Source organism: Sinocyclocheilus grahami, unplaced genomic scaffold (assembly GCF_001515645.1).
Source record: "Sinocyclocheilus grahami isolate Dianchi unplaced genomic scaffold, SAMN03320097.WGS_v1.1 scaffold224.1, whole genome shotgun sequence".
Classification (NCBI taxonomy): Eukaryota; Metazoa; Chordata; class Actinopteri; order Cypriniformes; family Cyprinidae; genus Sinocyclocheilus; species Sinocyclocheilus grahami.
Genome location: NW_015505403.1, coordinates 596276 through 619218, shown reverse-complemented (window position 1 = coordinate 619218; position 22943 = coordinate 596276). Strand labels below are relative to the sequence as shown.

The following is a 22943-nucleotide window of genomic DNA, read 5'->3' as shown; positions in this document are numbered from 1 at the left end:
AGATCGCCCTCAAAGAACCAAATGCAGCTTATAGTTATTACAGTAAGGAGTCCAGTGAAGAAACAAGTGCTAATTCATTTTAAATATGTATGCATAAATCAGTCTGCTAATGATGTGCTCGTGGGCAATAAGAAACTCGCCTTATTGCAGAACTACTTGACGCTTATAGTCGGTCCAATCTTATATTCGGCTCAAATCCCCCCGGCTCATGGCAGTCAGTGCATTATCTTCATGCACACACATGCATGCACGTATGCACACGCTGCCTCCTTTCTATGTTTGCCCCTCTTTTCTGTCCATTTCTCTTGCTGGCACAGCCATAAGGTCACAGCTACATACTCTGATCTAATTTTCCAGCTCCAGAAGCTCGTGCTGAATGTGTTTGCATGTTTCCTCACTGTAAGATGCATAAATATGAAGAGAATATACATACACACATCAAGTCTGTAGCGTCTGGACCAATCAAAAACACAATTTTTCATTTGATTTAACAAATCAGTTATTCATTAGATTAACAAATCATCACAGACCCCTCACCCAATAAACTGGGTGCCAGGATGTCTGCGACACATCTCCCCCCCTGGTCCCCATGGCAACTAATGCTGATATCACTGGTTTTATGGCCCCAAAGGAATGTGAGTAGCGAAAATCAGTACCTTTTCCATAGGAAGAGACACAATGCACAGTAGAAATTGACTTTTCTACTAATTAATTAATAGGAAAACCTTTCTTTGAATGAACACACATATCCTTCAGGTCATTGTGTATGTTGTCGTTATATTGTATACTGTTTATGCTGACTTGTGATGGAACCACTCGTTTCTGTCATCTTACCTATATGTAATCTTACCATGTTTAGTATCTACAAATTCGTCTTCTGATGATCTAAACGAGAGTGTATATTTTATGTTGGTACATAGGCAATATATTAGTGTTCTTAGAATCATTAGTAATTTCGATTCAAGTTCCATATGCAAATTACCATGCTTTCACACAAAGGGTCATAAAACTCCCCAGTATTTCCAAATTCCAGCTTGGGACTTCAGCCTTTCTCATTGGACAAGCCCATCTTGAGAGGCGCGAATCTTCTCAGACCCTAAAGGCCTCACATCAGTGACCCGCCCCGGAGTCTGCGGTATGGTTGAATTCTGAGAAGATGAAAATGTGAGCTACAACGCTCCAGGACACCCTAAGTTTTGTGGCAGGCCTCGGGCCTTGACTTTCCATTCACCAAGATAATCTTGCTCAAACTGGTTCTTTTCCATCAACCAACTTCAGCAAACATCAACTTGAGCCTTCAGATTGCATCAGGAATCTCTGTCAGACAGACAAGATGTGCAAGTATCAAACTTAGTCTTATTAATTGATACATTAGGTATCATTTGCACCTTTTTACAAAGGTGTGTTTGAACTAAGAATCTGATGTTTCCTTCAGGCTGTAGATCTGCTGAATATCAAATGGTTCCATAACTTCATATTTTTATTTCTCTGCTCTTTACTGCTTAAGCTTTAACCCTTTCCTATACCAACTGTATGTGTGTGTGTGTGTGTGTGTGTGTGCGTGTGTATGTGTATGTAAGACTAGTTTAAGTGTTTATGTAGTATGTTGGACTAGTTTAAGTGTTTATGTAGTTAATAAAGTCTTACTTGTATCACACTTGATGTTGTTCATTGTTTGCTCATAACTGGTGTCCCTAATCATGCAGATTTATGCTACAGACTCTGTGTAGAGTTGTACAGTAAGAAAGTTATTTCCCTTAACCAGGAAATTAACGTTCTTAGAATTGACAGACAGTTGACCCTGAGAGGTCAAGTAAATATCTACAGCGGATCTAAATATTTATACTTAATTATAACTAGTTATGATTAATTATTCATATTTCCCCATGAGCTGATTCGCTACAAGTCAGATCGTGCAGGTTTGAGGAAGGGTTTTGACATGTGCTTTATTCCATGCATGGCTGCCACCTTGCTTCGGATGTGGGGCAATTAAAAATTTACACCGCCGTGCGGTAAAGCAAATTGCCAGAATTCAGGAAGGCCTTGTATGACGGAAGACCAGGGACGAAATTACGGCCAGCGAAGGCTGGGAGGGTTCAAGGAACTTAAGCCCCTCTGCTTCGGTCTCATTTCCACCCGAGTGTATACGCCAGGGATTGAGCGTATTTCAACAAATACAGGAAAATGAAACTGCCGCTGCTATCTGATATTACAATCTCCTTGGTTAGGAGAGTTTGTGCTGCCGAAAAATTGCCACTGTCTATGGTTGAATGGCAATGCGTTCAGCTGGATTTTCATTTCCTCATGACTGTGTGGATATCTGAGCTACAACTACGGGAGAAATACTGGCCCAAAATTGCAGCCGTGGTCAGACCGTAATGTTTGGCTTCGCACGGCCTGAGCTCAATCATGATGTTAGTGGGTTACATGCATTTTTATAACTCTTCTACATAATATCGATTTATTTTCAAATAAAGCTGTCTTATTTGAAATATTAGCTACTTGAATATAGTTATTTTTGGAATATATACACTATGTATATACTTATTTAACAATCAGTAGGACCAGTTTTACTAAACAGGGCAAATTAGCGCGATAGAGCACAAGTCCAAAACAGCACCGATGGGCATTGAAATTTCTGCGGGTGATTTACTGACAATGCGCAAATTAAAGAAAACAGACGCAACATCTCATTTCCATAATGACCAATGCAATCTACCATGCACAGTGCAAATTAGTGTAAGGATATGTTCGGATTCGGATAATGTGTTCTTCTGGCATTCCAAATAAATGAATACGTGTGTAAAAAATCCTCTCCCATCTACCACGCGCTCTCTGTTCTCTGCGGTGCCTCCTCCTAGCAACAACAATCACAGCCATTTCAAGTGTAAAATAGTTTAAGACATACTTTTTTGGGGGCATTAAATAATGGCACAAATACCAGTCATTTGACGAGTGCAAATGTTAGTAAAACACGTTGCGTGATTCATTTTAATACTCTCCTCCCATAAATTTTGCGTCTGAAAGGGAAACTCCTACAAATGCATTTTAAATAAGGTCAGGCACAAAAATAACTGTGTCCACGCCTTCAGTGCTAATTCGTCACTGCGTGTCTTTAGTTAATCCTGACGGACTATTATAGCACTAAAAGACTGTTTGCACTGGTGCAAGTTGTTCGTAAAACTGGCCCTTAGAATATATCTGAATATATTACAAGATTTATTATTATATATTTGGATTAAGAACTATATATTTTATAGTTTACTAGTATATTTTTAGAATATATATTTAGATTGGTTACTGTATATACATATTTATATTTTAAATATTCAAATTAATAACTGCATATTCTTATTTACATTTATATATTCAGATTTATAGCTATAATGATACAAATTCTAAGTAAATAATAAATTTTTATTTTATGCATGAACATTTGCATATTGTCACGCTTTGCTTGTGGGAGGAATGAGGAGACATGGAGATTTCACAAAACGAGAGTCTTTAATAATCCAACAGGGAGACACAGAGCACAAGGAAGACGTTCAAGACCCGACAAGGAAACATGAGGCAGACTACACATTTATACTAAACTTAATGAGGGACAGATAGGTGTGGGGAATCCACTAATAATGATGAGACAACGAGAACAGGAACATGACCGAATAAGGGAACACTGAAACAGAAACAGGGGCAAAACAGGTCAATAATCCTGACATATCGCCCCCCTCCCGGAAGGCGCGTCCTCGCGATGTAGAACAACAGAGGGGGGGAACGGGTGGGAACTAAGGAGGCGGCTCGGGAGGAGGATGGACACCCGGGAGGGGGCCAGCAGACAGAGACCAGGGAGGCAGCGAAGGAGGGTGGAGCCAGGGAGGAGACAGGAGGGGCCCGGAGCAGGACCCAGGCCACAGCCATAACGGCGGCCCACAGTGGAGACGACAGAGGGAGGAGCCATGGAGGAGAACCAACGGCGGCAGAGCAGGTGGTGGAGGAGCCCGAGACAGAGACCCGATGAGCCAGGGCAATGGGGAGGATCTGGAGGTTCGAGGTGGAGCAGATGGCACCGACGACCGACGCAAAGGCGTGGATCCAGGGACAATCGTGGATCCAGTGGAATCAGCGACAGAGGACTGAGGAAGAGCTGAGGGGATGAAGGAGCCTGACAGAGCCGGAGGGACGAAGGGACGAGGTGAAGCATATTTTATGCATGAACATTTGCATATTGTCACGCTTTGCTTGTGGGAGGAATGAGGAGACATGGAGATTTCACAAAACGAGAGTCTTTAATAATCCAACAGGGAGACACAGAGCACAAGGAAGACGTTCAAGACCCGACAAGGAAACATGAGGCAGACTACACATTTATACTAAACTTAATGAGGGACAGATAGGTGTGGGGAATCCACTAATAATGATGAGACAACGAGAACAGGAACATGACCGAATAAGGGAACACTGAAACAGAAACAGGGGCAAAACAGGTCAATAATCCTGACATATCGCCCCCCTCCCGGAAGGCGCGTCCTCGCGATGTAGAACAACAGAGGGGGGGAACGGGTGGGAACTAAGGAGGCGGCTCGGGAGGAGGATGGACACCCGGGAGGGGGCCAGCAGACAGAGACCAGGGAGGCAGCGAAGGAGGGTGGAGCCAGGGAGGAGACAGGAGGGGCCCGGAGCAGGACCCAGGCCACAGCCATAACGGCGGCCCACAGTGGAGACGACAGAGGGAGGAGCCATGGAGGAGAACCAACGGCGGCAGAGCAGGTGGTGGAGGAGCCCGAGACAGAGACCCGATGAGCCAGGGCAATGGGGAGGATCTGGAGGTTCGAGGTGGAGCAGATGGCACCGACGACCGACGCAAAGGCGTGGATCCAGGGACAATCGTGGATCCAGTGGAATCAGCGACAGAGGACTGAGGAAGAGCTGAGGGGATGAAGGAGCCTGACAGAGCCGGAGGGACGAAGGGACGAGGTGAAGCAGGAGGAGTGGAGTCCCGAGGCGCAGGATGGTCGATGCCAGACCAAGGCGGAGCCGGAGGAAAGAGGAAGCCCGGCGGAGCTAGTGGACTGCCGGGCCACGGCGGAGAGGATGGAGCTAGGAGCCATGGTGGAGCCAACGGGTTAAGGCGGAGTCCGGAGCCCAGAGGCTGGAGGCGGAGTCAAGGGATACTCCGACCACGGGCGACAGTATATTTTTAGAATATATATTTAGATTGGTTACTGTATATACATATTTATATTTTAAATATTCAAATTAATAACTGCATATTCTTATTTACATTTATATATTCAGATTTATAGCTATAATGATACAAATTCTAAGTAAATAATAAATTTTTATTTTATGCATGAACATTTGCATATTGTCACGCTTTGCTTGTGGGAGGAATGAGGAGACATGGAGATTTCACAAAACGAGAGTCTTTAATAATCCAACAGGGAGACACAGAGCACAAGGAAGACGTTCAAGACCCGACAAGGAAACATGAGGCAGACTACACATTTATACTAAACTTAATGAGGGACAGATAGGTGTGGGGAATCCACTAATAATGATGAGACAACGAGAACAGGAACATGACCGAATAAGGGAACACTGAAACAGAAACAGGGGCAAAACAGGTCAATAATCCTGACATATCGCCCCCCTCCCGGAAGGCGCGTCCTCGCGATGTAGAACAACAGAGGGGGGGAACGGGTGGGAACTAAGGAGGCGGCTCGGGAGGAGGATAAAGGGAAACTCCTACAAATGCATTTTAAATAAGGTCAGGCACAAAAATAACTGTGTCCACGCCTTCAGTGCTAATTCGTCACTGCGTGTCTTTAGTTAATCCTGACGGACTATTATAACACTAAAAGACTGTTTGCACTGGTGCAAGTTGTTCGTAAAACTGGCCCTTAGAATATATCTGAATATATTACAAGATTTATTATTATATATTTGGATTAAGAACTATATATTTTATAGTTTACTAGTATATTTTTAGAATATATATTTAGATTGGTTACTGTATATACATATTTATATTTTAAATATTCAAATTAATAACTGCATATTCTTATTTACATTTATATATTCAGATTTATAGCTATAATGATACAAATTCTAAGTAAATAATAAATTTTTATTTTATGCATGTACATTTGCATATTGTCACGCTTTGCTTGTGGGAGGAATGAGGAGACATGGAGATTTCACAAAACGAGAGTCTTTAATAATCCAACAGGGAGACACAGAGCACAAGGAAGACGTTCAAGACCCGACAAGGAAACATGAGGCAGACTACACATTTATACTAAACTTAATGAGGGACAGATAGGTGTGGGGAATCCACTAATAATGATGAGACAACGAGAACAGGAACATGACCGAATAAGGGAACACTGAAACAGAAACAGGGGCAAAACAGGTCAATAATCCTGACATATCGCCCCCCTCCCGGAAGGCGCGTCCTCACGATGTAGAACAACAGAGGGGGGGAACGGGTGGGAACCAAGGAGGCGGCTCGGGAGGAGGACGGACACCCGGGAGGGGGCCAGCAGACAGAGACCAGGGAGGCAGCGAAGGACAGAGGGACGAGGCGCAGCCAGAGGAGTGCAGTCCCGAGGCGGCGGATGGTCGACGACAGACCAAGGGACAAGGGAGCCCGGCGGAGCTGGTGGACTGCCGGGCCACGGCGGAGAGGATGGAGCTAGGAGCCATGGTGGAGCCAACGGGTTAAGGCGGAGTCCGGAGCCCAGAGGCTGGAGGCAGAGTCAAGGGATACTCCGACCACGGGCGACGCTGGAGGATGGCAGTACCGTGGAGCTCGCACCGCATAGAAGGTGGGCTGAGGGTGAGCAGAGGGGCTGCCAGACAACAGCGGAGGAGGAGGCAGGAGAGTGTAGGTGGGCGGGCATTTGTGAGACTCCGGGCTTAACTTGGGACCAGGAGCCCTCTCAGGGCTGGACGTGGGAACAGGAACATTCTCTGGGCTAGACATAGGAACAGGAACTTTCTCTGGGGTAAACGAGGGGACTGGAGCCCTCTCTGGGCTAAGCTCGGGGACTGGAACCCTCTCTGGGCTGGACTGAGAAACGGGAGCCCACTCAGGGCTGGACGGGACCAGCGGGGACGAAGGAGAGAGGAGAAGGGGCAAGTCGGCTTCCAGCTCTGTTTCCCAGTCTATAAGATCCCCCACGAAGTCCAGCAGTCCCAGCTGTATAATCAGCTCACCCTGAGCCGTGGTGCAGTCGGCGGAGCTCCACTCCGCGCTCTCACCGTCCGCGGCATTCTCCCTTGTGGCAGACTCTGTTGCCGGCTCTCGCACCTTGACTGACGTCACTTGCAGCTCCAGCTTCGTGGCGATCCGTTTCTCTGTCGCTCCATGCGGCAATGGCTCGTCGGCCGCGGTGAGCTCGGGCTCTCCGTCAGCGGTGGGCTCGAGCATGCACTCCGCACAGCGGGGAGATGGTGGGCTGGGCAATGGGTCCGGAGTGACGGTGAACGGGGATCCGTGTCTCGCCAGTGTCCACTCCACAAAGGCGGCGAAACTCGCTCAAGGGCCTTCCTCGGATGACAGCGCTCTGAATGCCGGGTTTAGACTGGCATCATAGAACGTACAGAGTGCGTCGTCCGGGTAGCTGGAGAGGTTGGTGAGGACCAGGAACAGTCTGGTGTGGCCCTCAAGCAAATTTCCCCCCTGCTCCAGTAGGAGGAGGAAGTATTCAGGGCGGGCGAGGGGATCCATAGGCACAATGGAAACAAAAAACACTGGGTAAAAGCGGAAACAAAAATGGAGGGAAGACACGGAGGTTACTGTTTTCGGTCTGGTATTCTGTCACGATGCACTACTGTGAGGAGCACGGAGCGAGGAACGAGGAGACGTGAAGTAGAATTCCAACAAACAGACTTTAATCAACATCAATGGAACCAGGAACACACACGTAGCAGGGAAAGACGAACATTCAATACCAGACAAAGAAACTCAGAACAGGACTCACTATAAATACACAGGACTTGACGAGGGGATAACGAGACACAGCTGGAACTAATGAGCAATCAAACACATGGGAAGCATTTGTGAGCCTCCGGGCTTTCAGGCCAGAACTCAGGAATGGTAGCACTCTCTTCATCGGTGTGGCACAGTCGCCACGCCATACACAGCTCACCCTTGGCCGCGGTGCAGGGGGCGGAGCTCTTCTCCGCGCTCACACCATCCACAGCTTTCTCCCTTGTGGCGGGCATTGTTGCCGGCTCACAAACCTTGACTGACGTCATCAGCTGCTCTGGCTCCGCGGCGATCCTCAGCTCTGTCATTCCGTGTGGCAATGACTTGTCGGTCGCGGAAGGCTCCAGCTCTCCGTCAGTGGTGGGCACAGGCATGCACTCCGTCAGACCAGAACTTAGGAACGGGAGCCCTCTCCTCTTTGGTGTGGCACAGTCACCGCGCCATACACAGTTCACCCTCAGCCCCTGTGCAGGGGGGCGGAGCTCCTCTCCACGCTCACACCGTTCGCGGCTTTCTCCCTCGTGGCGGGCGTTGTTTCCGGCTCACACACCGTGAGTGATGTCATCAGCAGCTCTGGCTCCGCGGCAATCCTCAGTTCTGTCGCTCCGTGCAGCGATGGTTCGTCGGTCACAGCAGGCTCTGGCTCTTCGTCAGCAGTGGGCTCAGGCATGCACTCCGTGCAGCGGGGAGATGGTGGGCTGGGCACTGGGTCTGGAGTGGCACTGGCGAGAGCCCCCTTGGGACAGACGGTGATCGAGGATCCGTGTCTCGCCAGTTTCCACTCCACAAAGGTGGTGAAATTCGCTCGAGGACCATCTTCGGACGACAGCGCTGTGCACAAGATGTTTAAATTGGCGTTGTAGAATGCACAGAGCGCGTCGTCCGGGTAGCTAGTTAGAGCAGCGAGGACCAGGAACAGTCTAGTATGGCCCTCGAGCCATCTCTCCCCCTGCTCCAGCAGGAGGAGGAGGTACTCCGGACAGGAGAGGGGATCCATGGAAAACACAAAGGAAACAAAACACTGAGGGAAAAAAACTGAAATAAAAACGGAGGGTAGACACACAGAGGTAACTGTTTCGGTCAGGTCTACTGTCACGCTTTGCTTACGGGAGGAACGAGGAGACGTGGAGATTTTACAAAACGAGAGTCTTTAATAATCCAACAGGGAGACACAGAGCACAAGGAAGACATTCAAGACCCAACAAGGAAACATGAGGCAGACTATACATTTATACTAAACTTAACGAGGGACAGACAGGTGCGGGGAATCAACTAATAATGAGACAACGAGGAACATGACCAAAAAAGGGAACACTGAAAGAGAAACGGGCAAAACAGGTCCATGATCCTGACACATATGTAGTTATAAATATGAATATGTAAATATTAGGGCTGTCAATAGATAAAAAAATGTAATCGAATGTGGGAGGGCGGGCATTTGTGTGGCTCCGGGCTTTCAGGCCAGAACTTTGGAATGATAGCCCTCTCCTCTTTGGTGTGGCACAGTCACCGCGCCATACATAGCTCATCCTCAGCTGCGGTCCAGGGGGCGGATCTCCTCTCCGCGCTCACACCGTCCGTGGCTTTCTCCCTCGTGGCGGGCGTTGTTGCCGGCTCACACACCTTGACTGATGTCATTTGCAGCTACGGCTCCGCAGCGATCCTCAACACTGTCGCTCCATGCGGCGATGGCTCGTCAGTTGCGGCAGGCTCCGGCTCTCCGTCAGTGGTGGGCTCGGGCATGCACTCCGCGCATCATACACCTGTGTATCCTCGCTCAAGTGTCCACTCCACAAAGGTGGTGAAATTCGCTCGAGGACCATCTTCGGACGACAGCGCTGTGCACAAGATGTTTAAATTGGCGTTGTAGAATGCACAGAGCGCGTCGTCCGGGTAGCTAGTTAGAGCAGCGAGGACCAGGAACAGTCTAGTATGGCCCTCGAGCCATCTCTCCCCCTGCTCCAGCAGGAGGAGGAGGTACTCCGGACAGGAGAGGGGATCCATGGAAAACACAAAGGAAACAAAACACTGAGGGAAAAAAACTGAAATAAAAACGGAGGGTAGACACACAGAGGTAACTGTTTCGGTCAGGTCTACTGTCACGCTTTGCTTACGGGAGGAACGAGGAGACGTGGAGATTTTACAAAACGAGAGTCTTTAATAATCCAACAGGGAGACACAGAGCACAAGGAAGACATTCAAGACCCGACAAGGAAACATGAGGCAGACTATACATTTATACTAAACTTAACGAGGGACAGACAGGTGCGGGGAATCAACTAATAATGAGACAACGAGGAACATGACCAAAAAAGGGAACACTGAAAGAGAAACGGGCAAAACAGGTCCATGATCCTGACACATATGTAGTTATAAATATGAATATGTAAATATTAGGGCTGTCAATAGATAAAAAAAATTTAATCGAATTAATTACATGATGTGTCGATATATTTTTTAATCTAAATAATCGCGAACACTGAAAGAGAAACGGGCAAAACAGGTCCATGATCCTGACACATATGTAGTTATAAATATGAATATGTAAATATTAGGGCTGTCAATAGATAAAAAAATGTAATCGAATTAATTACATGATGTGTCGATATATTTTTTAATCTAAATAATCGCAAGTTAAATTTGGCTATGAAAATTCCCCTTAAAGATTATTTAATCTTTATTAAATCTTTAATCTTTAATCGTTTTATCTTTAAGCTATTTTTGTGTTAATGAGAAAGTATTAAGTAAACATTACAAACAGTAGCTTTAGAAAGAAATATTTTATTTGATTCAGCATAAAATGTATTACACATAACCATTTAAGCTACAACGGCCCAACATAAACTATGGATCATAAAAGAACATAATTTGAGAAACAATTTTTGCAATGCAAATCATTGGTAACCAAAACAGCTTTATTACCAACAGTCTTCAAAATACCTCCTTTTATGTTCCACAAAAGAAAGTAAATCATTCAGGTTTGAGTAAATGATGACATAATAAAACATTTTGGGTGAACTATCCCTTTAAAGTTTTCCCCCCCTTTTTTAAAATGAAAGAATACTCTAAATAACACACAAAAACTGCCAGCAGGTGGCGGTAAATGTCTTAATGCCTTTCTTCATTCATTCGATTCATTCAAACGGCTGATTGATTCAGGAATTGAGTAAACGGCTCACTTTATGAATGGGCCTTTGAATCATTGGTTCACTCGATTCGTTTCCAAACATGGATTCATTCAGAAACTAAACATTGCTGTGTTGCTCGGAGACATGCAACAGTTCTGCTGTGGCTTTAGGTAATATTTTTGTTGACAAAAACAGACAATATTGTGTTTAAAATATAAAACGATATGAATTTCTTATTTACTGAACTGGTGTATGAAATCACATTTGCAGTCGTTATTCGTACATATAATCAGCACTCATGTGATATTGTTCTCGCTGCTCGTGTGATATCGCTTATCATATGATATAAATATGAGACAAAAACTCATTCAGGAGCATTTTTTAATTTTGAATTGAATTGAAATATCTTGAATTTTAGAGTGTTGCCCTGCATCATATTTGTCAACTGTATGAAATGTAAGATGATGTACAGACAGGTATACTTGAATATAGGAATATAATATAGATTTCACATTACAGTTATATTTGCGTGTGAAAAAAAAAAATAAAATAAAAAATAAATAAATATATATATATATATCCAGAGCTCTGACTTAAACCCAATTGAGCATCTCTGGAGAGACCTAAAAATTGCTGTTCACCAACGTTTACCATCCAACCTGACCGAACTGGAGAGGATCTGCAAGGAGGAATGGCAGAGGATCCCCAAATCCAGGTGTGAAAAACTTGTTGCATCTTTCCCAAAAAGACTCATGGCTGTATTAGATCAAAAGGGTGCTTCTACTAAATACTGAGCAAAGGGTCTGAATACTTAGGACCATGTGATATTTCAGTTTTTCTTTTTTAATAAATCTGCAAATATGTCAACAATTCTGTGTTTTTCTGTCAATGTGGGGTGCTGTGCTGCAATATAACAAAGAGTGAAAAATTTAAGGGGGTCTGAATACTTTCCGTACCCACTGTATATATATATATATGAACATTAAAAAGTCCACTGAAATTGGTAAACACTTTTTTTAAGTTATAAGAAGCAGCAACAGACTCAGCTGCTCTTTGTGCAAGATAATCTGTTTCTGTTATCTTATTCACAGTTAATGCATAGACATTAACAGACAGATGTGTAGCGTTAGAGTTACATCAGATATATGTCTTAGTTAGTGCCTTTATGGTCCACGTTCACACAGAAACCTCAAGAATCGGGAAAGCACCAAGTGTGCCCCCTGCGTCACAGCTTCTCGTAAAAATGCAGCCCGCACTTTGATTCCAGGGCCTCGTTTTCCTCTGTAGAACAGCTGCACTTTTTATTCCCACAGTTTTATGCTCTCTCCTGAATCCATTTCGTTGGGTCCTGGACCTATGGGAATTCCTCCGGGTGCTTGGCGGCTTAAAATTTAATGAGAGTTTTACTTCACAGATCAACCACCACTCTCTCTCTCTCTCTTTTCCTCCCTCTCGCTCTCTATCACTTTCTCTTACAAACGCATAGCCTATATCTTTCTGGACCAACAAGCCCTCGGCCCTGATTTTCGCCGGATGTCTCAGAGCTAAAGCAAACAAACAGTCAAGAAAGGATTGGACAAATACCATCAACACATTCCGAAAATTCTGAACGCTCCAAACTTAGGACTAAAGGAACATTGAATTTCTTCTTTTATTGGCTTTGTCCAAGAACTTTCATAACACACAGTAAATATTTTGTTCTCCTTCGTAATAGCTCAAGGTGGTGTGCAGAACTTCTAGGTTTTCAATAAATACTCTGAGCGCTGCAGATAATCGCATTTGAGGTTAAGATTAAAATGCCAGTGCAGGCCTACAGTCTGCATACAACTTAATACCACGAGTTCAAGAAGTTAAAGGGATAGTTCACCCAAAATGAATGTTCTGTCATCATTTACTCCTACTTTGTTCTAGGGAACACAAAAACTCTTAATACAGTAAAAGTGAATGGTATGGAAGTCCATTTTTGCCACCACTAAAAACATTTTAAAAAGTAATTGCGACTTTTTATCTTATAATTCAGACTTTGTTTCACGCAGTTCTGAGAAAAAAAAAGTCAGAATTGCAAAATGTAAATTCAGGATTCAAAAGATTTTTTTGCTGGCAATTCCAAGTTTATATCTCACAATATGAGACGTTTTCCGCTTTCAGAATCCAGATTCGCAATTCTGAGTTTATATCTTGCAGTTCTGAGATTTATTCTTTGTGGTAGCAACAGGTTTCCAAAGGATGGTGACCAAGGCTGTCGAGCTTCAAAAAGTACAATTAAACCCTATAAAAACATCAAAGAAATAGTCTAAATAACTTGAAGTAAAAGTCTTTTCTTTTTTTTTCAGAAGACTTCACTAAAAAAAAAAAGGTGTAGTTTGCATAATAGGACTCGGTGTTTATGAATATTGAAATCATAACACCTAGTCCTCTTATGCAAACTACACTTTTTTTGTGAAATCTTTTGAAGTCATACAGTAAGTTTGTGTGAGGAATAGATTGAAATTTACATTGTAAATAACAGAAAATTGTTGTAACCATTCCCTTTCATTGTATGGAAAAGAGTAGCTTGGACATTGTGCAAAACATCTTCATTTGTCTTCCACAGAAGAAAGTATGTCATACAGGTTTGGAATGACATGAGGGTGAGAAATGATAACAAAATTCTCATTTCTCATTTTTGACCGAACTATCACTTTAATCAGTGGAAAAAAAGATGCTGCAGGTCCACCGTCAAACTTTTAACATATCTCACCAGTCTTTTCTAAACGCCAAATGTTTTTATTCCAGTCCACAGATGTCTCTAACTCTCTTGAGGTTTTACCCAGAAATAATTTTAACTACTTTGGTGATAAAAAACCTGAAGGGATACAAGATAAGGCCTTTATTTGAGATTGCAACCTTGCGCTGTCTTACACTTGGGCATTTTGTGGTACAATTCTTGACCTGCAAAAGTCCTGCATTTTGTTTAGTCGTGCAGCACAACTAATGAGCAGTGACTGAATGCATTGATAGTGTCCCTGATAATGATATCCTATCTAAGCAGTTAAGGAAACAATACAATAAAACAGTTCTAGAAAGGCTAAGGGCATGAAGGTTCAAACAAGAGTGAAATCGAAAATCCAATCTACATCCCCAATTGTAAGTCGCTTTCGATAAAAGCGTCTGCAAAATGACTAAATGTAAATGTAAATTTCTCTTCCCCAGTGACTGTTTTTCGTCGCTTTTCTGGCAACTCCTTCAAACGCCTACGTGAGTGCCGTATGCCTAGAGCCAGTGTTGTCGAGTTTGTATGTGCAAACTGATTGCTTTGTACTTGGCCCTTGCTAAGCATTCCGACAACAAGACAGAGAACAACAGTTACCACCCATTTTTTTTTCAGCAGCCTTGGTTCCAGATTTCCAGTGGATTTTTTTTTCCTATTCACTACATGCTTTTTGAAAAGTTCTTTGATAAAAATGATTTTTATCAGTTCTTATTTAAACGAGAACATTTGATTTAAAGCAAAAAGTATTTGAAAATGATGTATCAGTACACTTAAAGTATACAGTAGAAAGTTATGCAGCTATGTAAATACACACAGTATGTATGTATATATACTGTATATATATACACACAGTATATAAACAGTATATATATATATATACACACACACATATACACAGTATATACATATACATACATATATGTGTAACAATTAATCTAAATGACGAAAGCACAATAAACTTACTAGAAATGTTAATACAATTAAAATTAAAATTAAAACTAAAAATGTAAAAAAAATAAAATAAAATAAAAATTATAAATGCTATCATAATATATAAATAAACTGCATGGGAGGCATGGGATTTCTTTTGACCCAATTTCCTTCAACTTCATTCTGCAATTAAGTTAATTTTTTTCTTTAAAAAGATGTGCATTTTTAAAAAAATTTAACCACACTGACTGTTCAGTCATTAATTCATTAATTAAAAATAAATAATTTTAAATAAAAATGTCCTGATAATCAACCCTTATAATGGGTTTATTTGTATATGTTCAGTGAATAAATGCCTTATGAAGTAAATAATTCACTGCACAAAGCACATTGTGTTCTGACCAAATTATGGACAATTATATGATTAGTTGCTTTTTTTATGTTGCCAGTTAACATTGTTTTTTCCCCTGCCTTGATGTAGACCTGCAACCCATTTTTGGGACACGACCCACCATTTGAGGACCTAACCACAAATACATTTGTGGCCTCCCCTGATATTCCCCCATATTGTGGCTGCTAATCGACATTTTCACATCAATTTCAGCTAGCCTCTTATCTTGGCTGATGCACAACTTTTCGCTACCATCAGATCACAGTCATATTCCGGCCTATTTGCCAAAATCGATTTTGTAGTTTTTTATTTTTTATTTTATTCGGATGGTATAGTGCTGGAACAGGGGATGTTATAGGCTGATAAAGGTCAAGTGTAGCATCAAATCATTGAGAGATTCATAATGAATGTGAGCACGGATCTTGCGTTTCATTACCACTCAGAGAATGAGTGAGCCAGACTTAGAAACCCACACATCCAAGGTCAGACCATGATCATTGGTGGCCTTGTCAATCTCAAAACACACCCACATTCTTCATCTGATCTGTTTGATATTTCAGGTGCGATATCATAACCTATCAAGTAATGAAATCTGAAATAGATTTTGTTATGTAACGGTCAAGCTGCCAAGGCACATGTCAATCTACTGATGCCGCTAACAGTTTTGTAGATGTATTTGTTTGTTTGCCTGAGGTTTGATGTTGAGAGTTTGTTAGACAGTAATCCAGAATCATGATGTTGTTGTTGTTGTTGTTAGTTTTTTCTTGGGGAAAAACGGAAATGTTATTTTTAAAATGCATCCAGCCACTTTGTGTTTGGTGCAAAGTTGAAGTGAAGAAGTCATGGTAGATTCACATAAGAACTTAAGGTTTTGATCATTCTTAAAGGGGCAGTTCACCCCAAAATAAAAATTCCGTCATCATTTTATTCACTCCCAATGTATTCCAAACCTGAGTGACATACTTTCTTCTGTTGAGCACAATTAACGGGTGTCCAAAATGCTCTTTTGGAAATAATGAAAGTGGATGGGGACCGGAGCTTAAAAAAGTCCACAAAAGCATCATAAAGGTAATTAATTCATACGACTCATATTCCAAGTTACATGATAGATATAATGTGATTTGACAGTCCAAAAGTCATTATTAGGTGAAAATATATAGAAAACAATCTCCAATGAGCTGCAACGAGATCACTGAATCAGTGAATTTAACTTTTAGAAGAATTGGATAAGTCCAATTGATAAATTAATCATTAAGGCTGGTTTTGTGAACTGCATTCCATGAAAAGATCCAAGTCAAACGAATGAATCATTCACAGAGGAATGACTTGTTCAAGCATCTCTACTCTTGTCAACATGCTTGGTAGAGTTATAGCGAGTGTCAAGTGTAATAATGAATTTTCTTTTGTAAGTTTTAAGTGAATAATGAATTTTTGGTCTATTCCTTACAAAAAGCTATTATATGGCTTCAAAAAAAACTTCAAAAATAGCATGCAAGTTGTATGGACAAGGTTCTTTTTGGATGGTTCTTATTTATAGGATATTAATTTGTGTTCCATGGAGTCATACAGGTTTGAAAGTTCATGACAATGAGTAAAGGGCTGTTTACACCAAATATGATGACTATAACTATAAAGTTTTCTTTAAAAGTAGTCATCTATCTAATTCTATGAGAATAGCAATATCCACACCACAATACTACTATACAATACGCAATACACTATAGCGATAATGTCACAAAGAAATTATATTGTTCAAATCATTTTAAGAACGATTCTTTCCAGCTGATGAATAATAAAATCATTGACAATCAGAATCCACCCGACTTCAAAGAGCCTTCTTTTGAGATGACAGCAGCGCACGCTTACAATGAACAGAACATTCTTGTCAGTTGCGTGGACGCCATTATAGTTATAGTTATCATTATAGTTAACATTCCAGGATTTAAATGATGACAGAATTGTCGTTTTTCAGTGAACTATTTCTTTAAATCCATTCAATTCTTTTTCTTAACATGTTAACTTGCTCTAAAATTTTATTGAATTATATAGTGTCACTGTAATGGTGTGGTCACATTTACCACAATCCCCCCCACCCCCCCCCACCCACCCCGAAATATCACTAATGTGACCACATCTTAAATCATGTACATGTTGAGTTGTGTTTCCTGTGGTGGTTGACGGTCTCGCTTGCAAAGCGGGAGGTTAAACGCAGCCTGCCCTCTCTCCTCAGACTGGCTCCGATTCTCTCCTCCCTCAGGGTGCGTCGTCCAGCCTGGTGGTCAAGTTTGCCGACACGGACAAGGAGCGCACCATCCGCCGCATGCAGCAGATGGTGGGCCAGTTTGGCATCTTCAACCCTGCTATCGCCCTGCCCTTCAGCACCTACAGCACCTACAGCACCTACGCACACGCAGTGAGTACCCTTCCTCCCCTCTGGGGCACTTGGGCACGTTTTGATGATCTCACTGCCGCCCACATACCCTCCCCATCCCTGCATGCCCACATGTCCTCGCTCACGTTCCCAGAGTGACTCAGAATATTCCATAGGAAAATCTTCACCTGGTTATTTATAGCTCGCATCGGTTGCTTCGGAACGGGGGAGGTTGAGTCAGTCCCTAATATTCATTCATGAGGGACATCTCGGTTCAGTTTTGGGGAGAGATACTATAAAACAGTTAGTTTCTAGTTAGTTCCTCCATATGGAGTAGATAGATATACATATATTCATGTACTGATAGGCATAGCCGAAATTTTCTCGTAAATGCCAGGATTAATTGTTGGAGTCGACCTGGCCCCCGGGGGCTTATCATTCACACTCATTTTCATATCACAGACATGCGTGGGCCAGCGGAAGATATGCGTACGGACAATCCCACAGTAACTGCCGGGCCAGTACGAGGGAGCAAATACACCCTCATTAGCATTCATGAGATGCGGAGCGTCCGCAGGAAATGCAAATGGTCTGAGAGAGTGGCGTGCGGGAAGGCAGGCAGGGTGGTTGCTGTGGCTCCCACAGGTTGTCAGTGACTTTTATCTCCCGTGTCAGAGATGGTGCAGTGTGCCACTCGGTGGCAATGACACGGTCTCTATAATTCACTGTTCCAGCCCGAGCCACAACCCACACATGCCGAAACCAACTGCTTTATGATATCGCATGCAGCTTGTGGCGAAGTTTGTGATTTTTTTATTAGGTATCTTTTTTGCTTGCTGTTTTTGAGTAAAATAATCAAGGATATTGTTATTTTAAACCGTTTCGTTTTTTAATTTGGCCAGCGGTTATGAAAACATGAATGAACATTTCTTTTAATGAGGTGCGCTGTCACACTTTCTACGTAAAAATCAGTCAAGTCATGTAACGTGAATGTCGTACAGTCTTGCTCGAGACTAAAAAAACGTGTTGAAAAGCGTACCGAGGCGCGGAAGAGACACTGTTTCTCAAGCGCTTTACGTGAGCATGATTCGAGACGGAGTGAAACAGACAAATGCATTTCATTCATTCATAACCACTCATACTACAACCCCCGCCGAGACAATTTTGCGTAGGGCCCCCAGAAGTCTAGGATCGGCACTGATAGAAGGTAACTCTGTCACGTCCTTGCTTACTGAGATTTATTGTCCCCATACTGCGATGTTTGTGTTTTTTCCCAGTAAAAATATATAATCTTAAAAAAGGGACCTACATTACAAATAAGATTTTTGCTTCTTAAATTTATCTGGTTTTAAAGATAGCGATTCACGGTGTATCAAGTTTTACACAAAAATATTAGGTAGCAAAAACAGTTTTTAACATTAATAATAATAATAATAAATATTTATTGCACACCAAATCAGTATATTTCAATAGGCAACAGTACTTTGGAATAGTAACAACGTTTCAAAATATTACTGTTTAAATGTATTTTAATCAAATAAATGCAGCCTGGTGAGCATAAGAGACTCTCAGAAACTTCTTAATTATTACAAACCTTTGAATGGTTGTGTAGATTATATTGGGAGTAAATAACAATATTACTCACACATTTGTGGTTTCAAATCCAAATTTGACAAAATATTTTTTACATAGCTCATCCTAGTAGGTCGTAGTGACCATAACTGTCAGGTTTTAAAGACTACAAAAAAAAATGGCCATAAAATTTACATAAAAGTGGACCATACAACTCTTGCTCTTTATTCCAAGTCTTTGGAAGTTATATGTTACTTTTATGAGAGTAAATAAAAAAAATCAGTTTAAACACTGAAAATCTTGGTCACCATTCACTTTCATGCAGCTTGGACATTCCTCTAAAGTTGTCCTTTTATATTCTAAGCAAGAAATAAAGTAATTTTTTAAAAGACAAATAGGAGAGTAAAAGATTAATTTTTGACTGAACTGTCTTTGAATAAGATTAACAGAGATACACAAGAGATGTTTTTTTTAATAGTCTCGTTTTCTGCCGTCAGCCAAAGGACCTTGTTTTTCTATTCTTTTTTCCCCTCCTTCTTTCCCCTCCACCTCCTCCAAGAACAAATTGATGTTGCTCACTTCTCCCCAACATAATTACATGCTTGGGCCTCCAATTTTCTGTTTTAATTCCTAAAGAGCAGAACTGAATGCCACATCGTTATCTGAGGCAATCTGGTGGCAGCCATGAAAGGCGACATTATCCGAGCCGTTCATGGAGGGAAATTACAATATGGAAGTCTTCAACTCACCGCACTATGCTCTGCCCAAAGCCTGTCCCTCTGGCTTTTAAAGGGCATTAGCAAACTGTCACCCGGCGAGAGCCAGCCAGCTTAACTCTGACGCCCCATTCAGCACGAAGGAAAAGGCTGCGAGATGGGCACAAAAGCGTCTGATTACTGTGGCATGGCTATTACATGGCAGAGAGAGACTAGACTGTCTCGTCCCACCCTTGTCTGAAGGTTGACAAATGCATTAAACATTAAAAGTTTTCGAAATTCTTGCAAACTCACCCAAGTAACAATTTAGCTATACGTGAAAAAATTTGACAAAATACACTTCTGTTAAAGGTAGATGCTCTGAAAACGTATTAAGTACAAAGTATTAATTCATTAAGCAGTGTTGCAAAAACCTCTCAATTAATTTTGAATTAAATGTTTCTCTTGAAATGTTCCCATTGTATTTACTCAGCACATTTGTGCTGAGATTTTATTTATATTCATTTAACTTGTTTATGCTCCTTGTTTCCCCAAAACTGTGGATTTTACCTGAAGGATAATAGATGATCCTCAGTGGTTTGTTGATGGAATTATGCAAATGAAAGGAGGAGTTTATAGATAGTAATGCAGGCAAGGCTTATAGATTTGTTTTGTGGGTGGACAGCATCTTTCAGGCTCAGTGACAAGGCCAATGAGAGACTATGATTGCCTATGATTGCCTTTCTACTATCCAGAGATGAAACAGTGGCGGAGAGCAAAGCCTACATGAACAATATCATCCTCTGCATTCAAATGAAGAGTGGCAGCTGGATGATTATTGTATGAAGTAGCATATTACTTTTGGCCTTATTTTCTCTATGGGGACTGTATGCTGTGATGTGCAGGAATGCTGTTTGAATAGTTGCATTATTGTTTAACTGGATGGGAATAGTTTGATGTCGACCACGTTTTTTTAAAGCATTGCATTGCATTCGCATCTGCTCTGAAAAAAGTCTACAGCTGCACGGTGAAGTTATTAGAAGAAAAGGTAGACAGGCCAGCTACTTATTTTATTTTATTTTTAGAAAAGACAAGATACACAAACACTTTTCCAATGTCCAAAAAAATAAAATAAACAAATAACGGATATGACCTATGAAACAGCATTCGCGACCCATTTTACTTCTGTAATGCGATGTATTTCATCAACAAGAAAATGATTTGAAAAAAGGTGGTCAACTACAATTTTTACTTAATTTGTATTATTGCAATTAATTTATATTATATATAAATATATATGATTTTTTTTAGCTATTTTCATTCCCAACAAACTGAATACTCTGCCAAAAGTCTACAGGTGCTCAGTGACGTTATTATAAAAACCGTGTACAATACATGTAAACAGGCATTTATGCATGAGGTATGATCTGGATCTCATGGTCATTTAGTCTGGATCTAAGCTGGATCTGCTTCAATGTAACCATGATATATTCAGCCTTGATAGCTGTCACATCGTAAAGGAAAACGGGGGAGGGAAAAGAAGTTGCGCTGTCAAGGCCATGAAGAAAGCATCACCTTAAAGTTTGAAAGGGAAAAAATTAATACAATTCCATTTTTCTGCTCCGAACTCCCAGCTCCCTTAAGACTACACTAATATGTGCGTCGATCCCTCCATTAGAATGAGACAGACCGACAGCTATTGAAATGTTTCGAGGGAGCTTGCGACAGTCCTCTGACTGGGAAGATGGACGCGTTCACTAAACATAGGTTGACACATTTTTCTCTTTTTCCGCTCTACTTTCTCCTCTGCTCTGCGAAGCACTGCCTATCCATCATGCCCCCATGTAGCCTGTGTGCTTCTAGTAACTTTTCACTCTCTCTTTCTCCCTCTCTGCTTTCTGTTTTTCTCTATCTCTATCCGGCAGCTGATGCAGCAGCAGGCGGCCCTCATGGCTGCCAGTCACGGAGGCTACCTGGCGCCCAGTGTGGCCTTTCCCACCACCCAGATCCACCAGATGGGGGCGCTCAATATCAACAGCCTGCCACCCACCACCATGACCCCGGTGTCGGGTGAGTTTCATCAGACACTGGGTGAGCAACAGTGCTTCATTTCCTCTCTTACGGGATGGGGTCTGAGGTGAAGTGTTACCGTCGCGTTAGTCGGACCACCATGGTCGGACTAAAGCTATAAATCCTTAATCAAAAGCATATTTTTGCACAGTCGGACTAACAGAACTACATAACACAACTGTAGCTTCGCTTCACCCAGCATGTATTGTTGATTGCACAACAATTGGCCCTGCGTTCTGCTCTGAAGAGCTCTGAAAAGAGGTGAAGGCTTGATGTGTATTTAATGTATTAAGTGTTTGATTGCACACTTGTCATGTTGGATGGACTGTAGTTTGACTACGCAAAAATCCACTTTAGCTTGATTGTAAGTGCGCATGTAAATGTAACTGTGTTCAAATGCACAAAAACTGTAGACAGTTACAAATTTCTTGAGGTTTTTTTGTACAATCATTTGCGATAAAACAGAAAAAGTTAATTAACAGCGTAAAATGTGCATTATAACTGCACATGTAAACATTCTTGTGGACATGGGGAAGTCGTGGCCTAATGGTTAGAGAGTCGGACTTGTAACCCAAAGGTTGCGGGTTTGAGTCTCGCAGGGATTGTAGGTGGGAGGAGTGAATGTACAGTGCTCTCTCCCACCTTCAATACCATGACTGAGGTGCACTTGAGCAGGGCACTGAACCCCCAACTGCTCCCTGGGCGCCGCAGCATAAAATGGCTGCCCACGTGTGTGTGTGTGTGTGTGTGTGTGTGTGGGTGTGGGGGTGTGTGTGTGTGTGTGTGTGTGTGTGTGTGTGTGTGTGTGTGTGTGCGCGTGTGTGTGTGTGTGTGTGTGTGCACTTTGGACGGTATAAATGCAGAGCACTAATTCCTAGTATGGATCACCATACTTGGCTACATGTCACTTCACTTCAGTGTGTAACTTACTCTGTGTTAAAAAGTCAGTACCCATTACTTTCGGATTAACAGAACAAAAGCACAATATAATTTCTTAAGTTTTCTTGTGCAACAATTTGCGATTGTGTATGTTAAAATGCC

The 22943-nt window shown here is 42.2% G+C and overlaps 1 protein-coding gene across 5 annotated transcripts in view; it reads left to right on the top strand.

Moving 5' to 3' along the window:
- The first annotated feature begins 213 nt into the window (after positions 1-213).
- The window catches only part of LOC107596867 (CUGBP Elav-like family member 5), a 40684-nt gene continuing 17954 nt past the window's right edge, over positions 214-22943 (top strand). For 3 of the 5 annotated variants that reach the window (XM_016287717.1, XM_016287719.1, XM_016287716.1), the window contains exons 1-5: positions 214-218; positions 7599-7601; positions 16683-16689; positions 17425-17607; positions 21758-21923. In XM_016287717.1, the coding sequence (XP_016143203.1) occupies positions 16684-16689; positions 17425-17607; positions 21758-21923 (355 nt within the window). In that variant the 5' untranslated portion in view covers positions 214-218; positions 7599-7601; position 16683. The remainder of the gene's footprint in view (positions 219-7598; positions 7602-16682; positions 16690-17424; positions 17608-21757; positions 21924-22943) is intronic. The other 2 variants (XM_016287721.1, XM_016287720.1) reach the window with 1 other exon arrangement.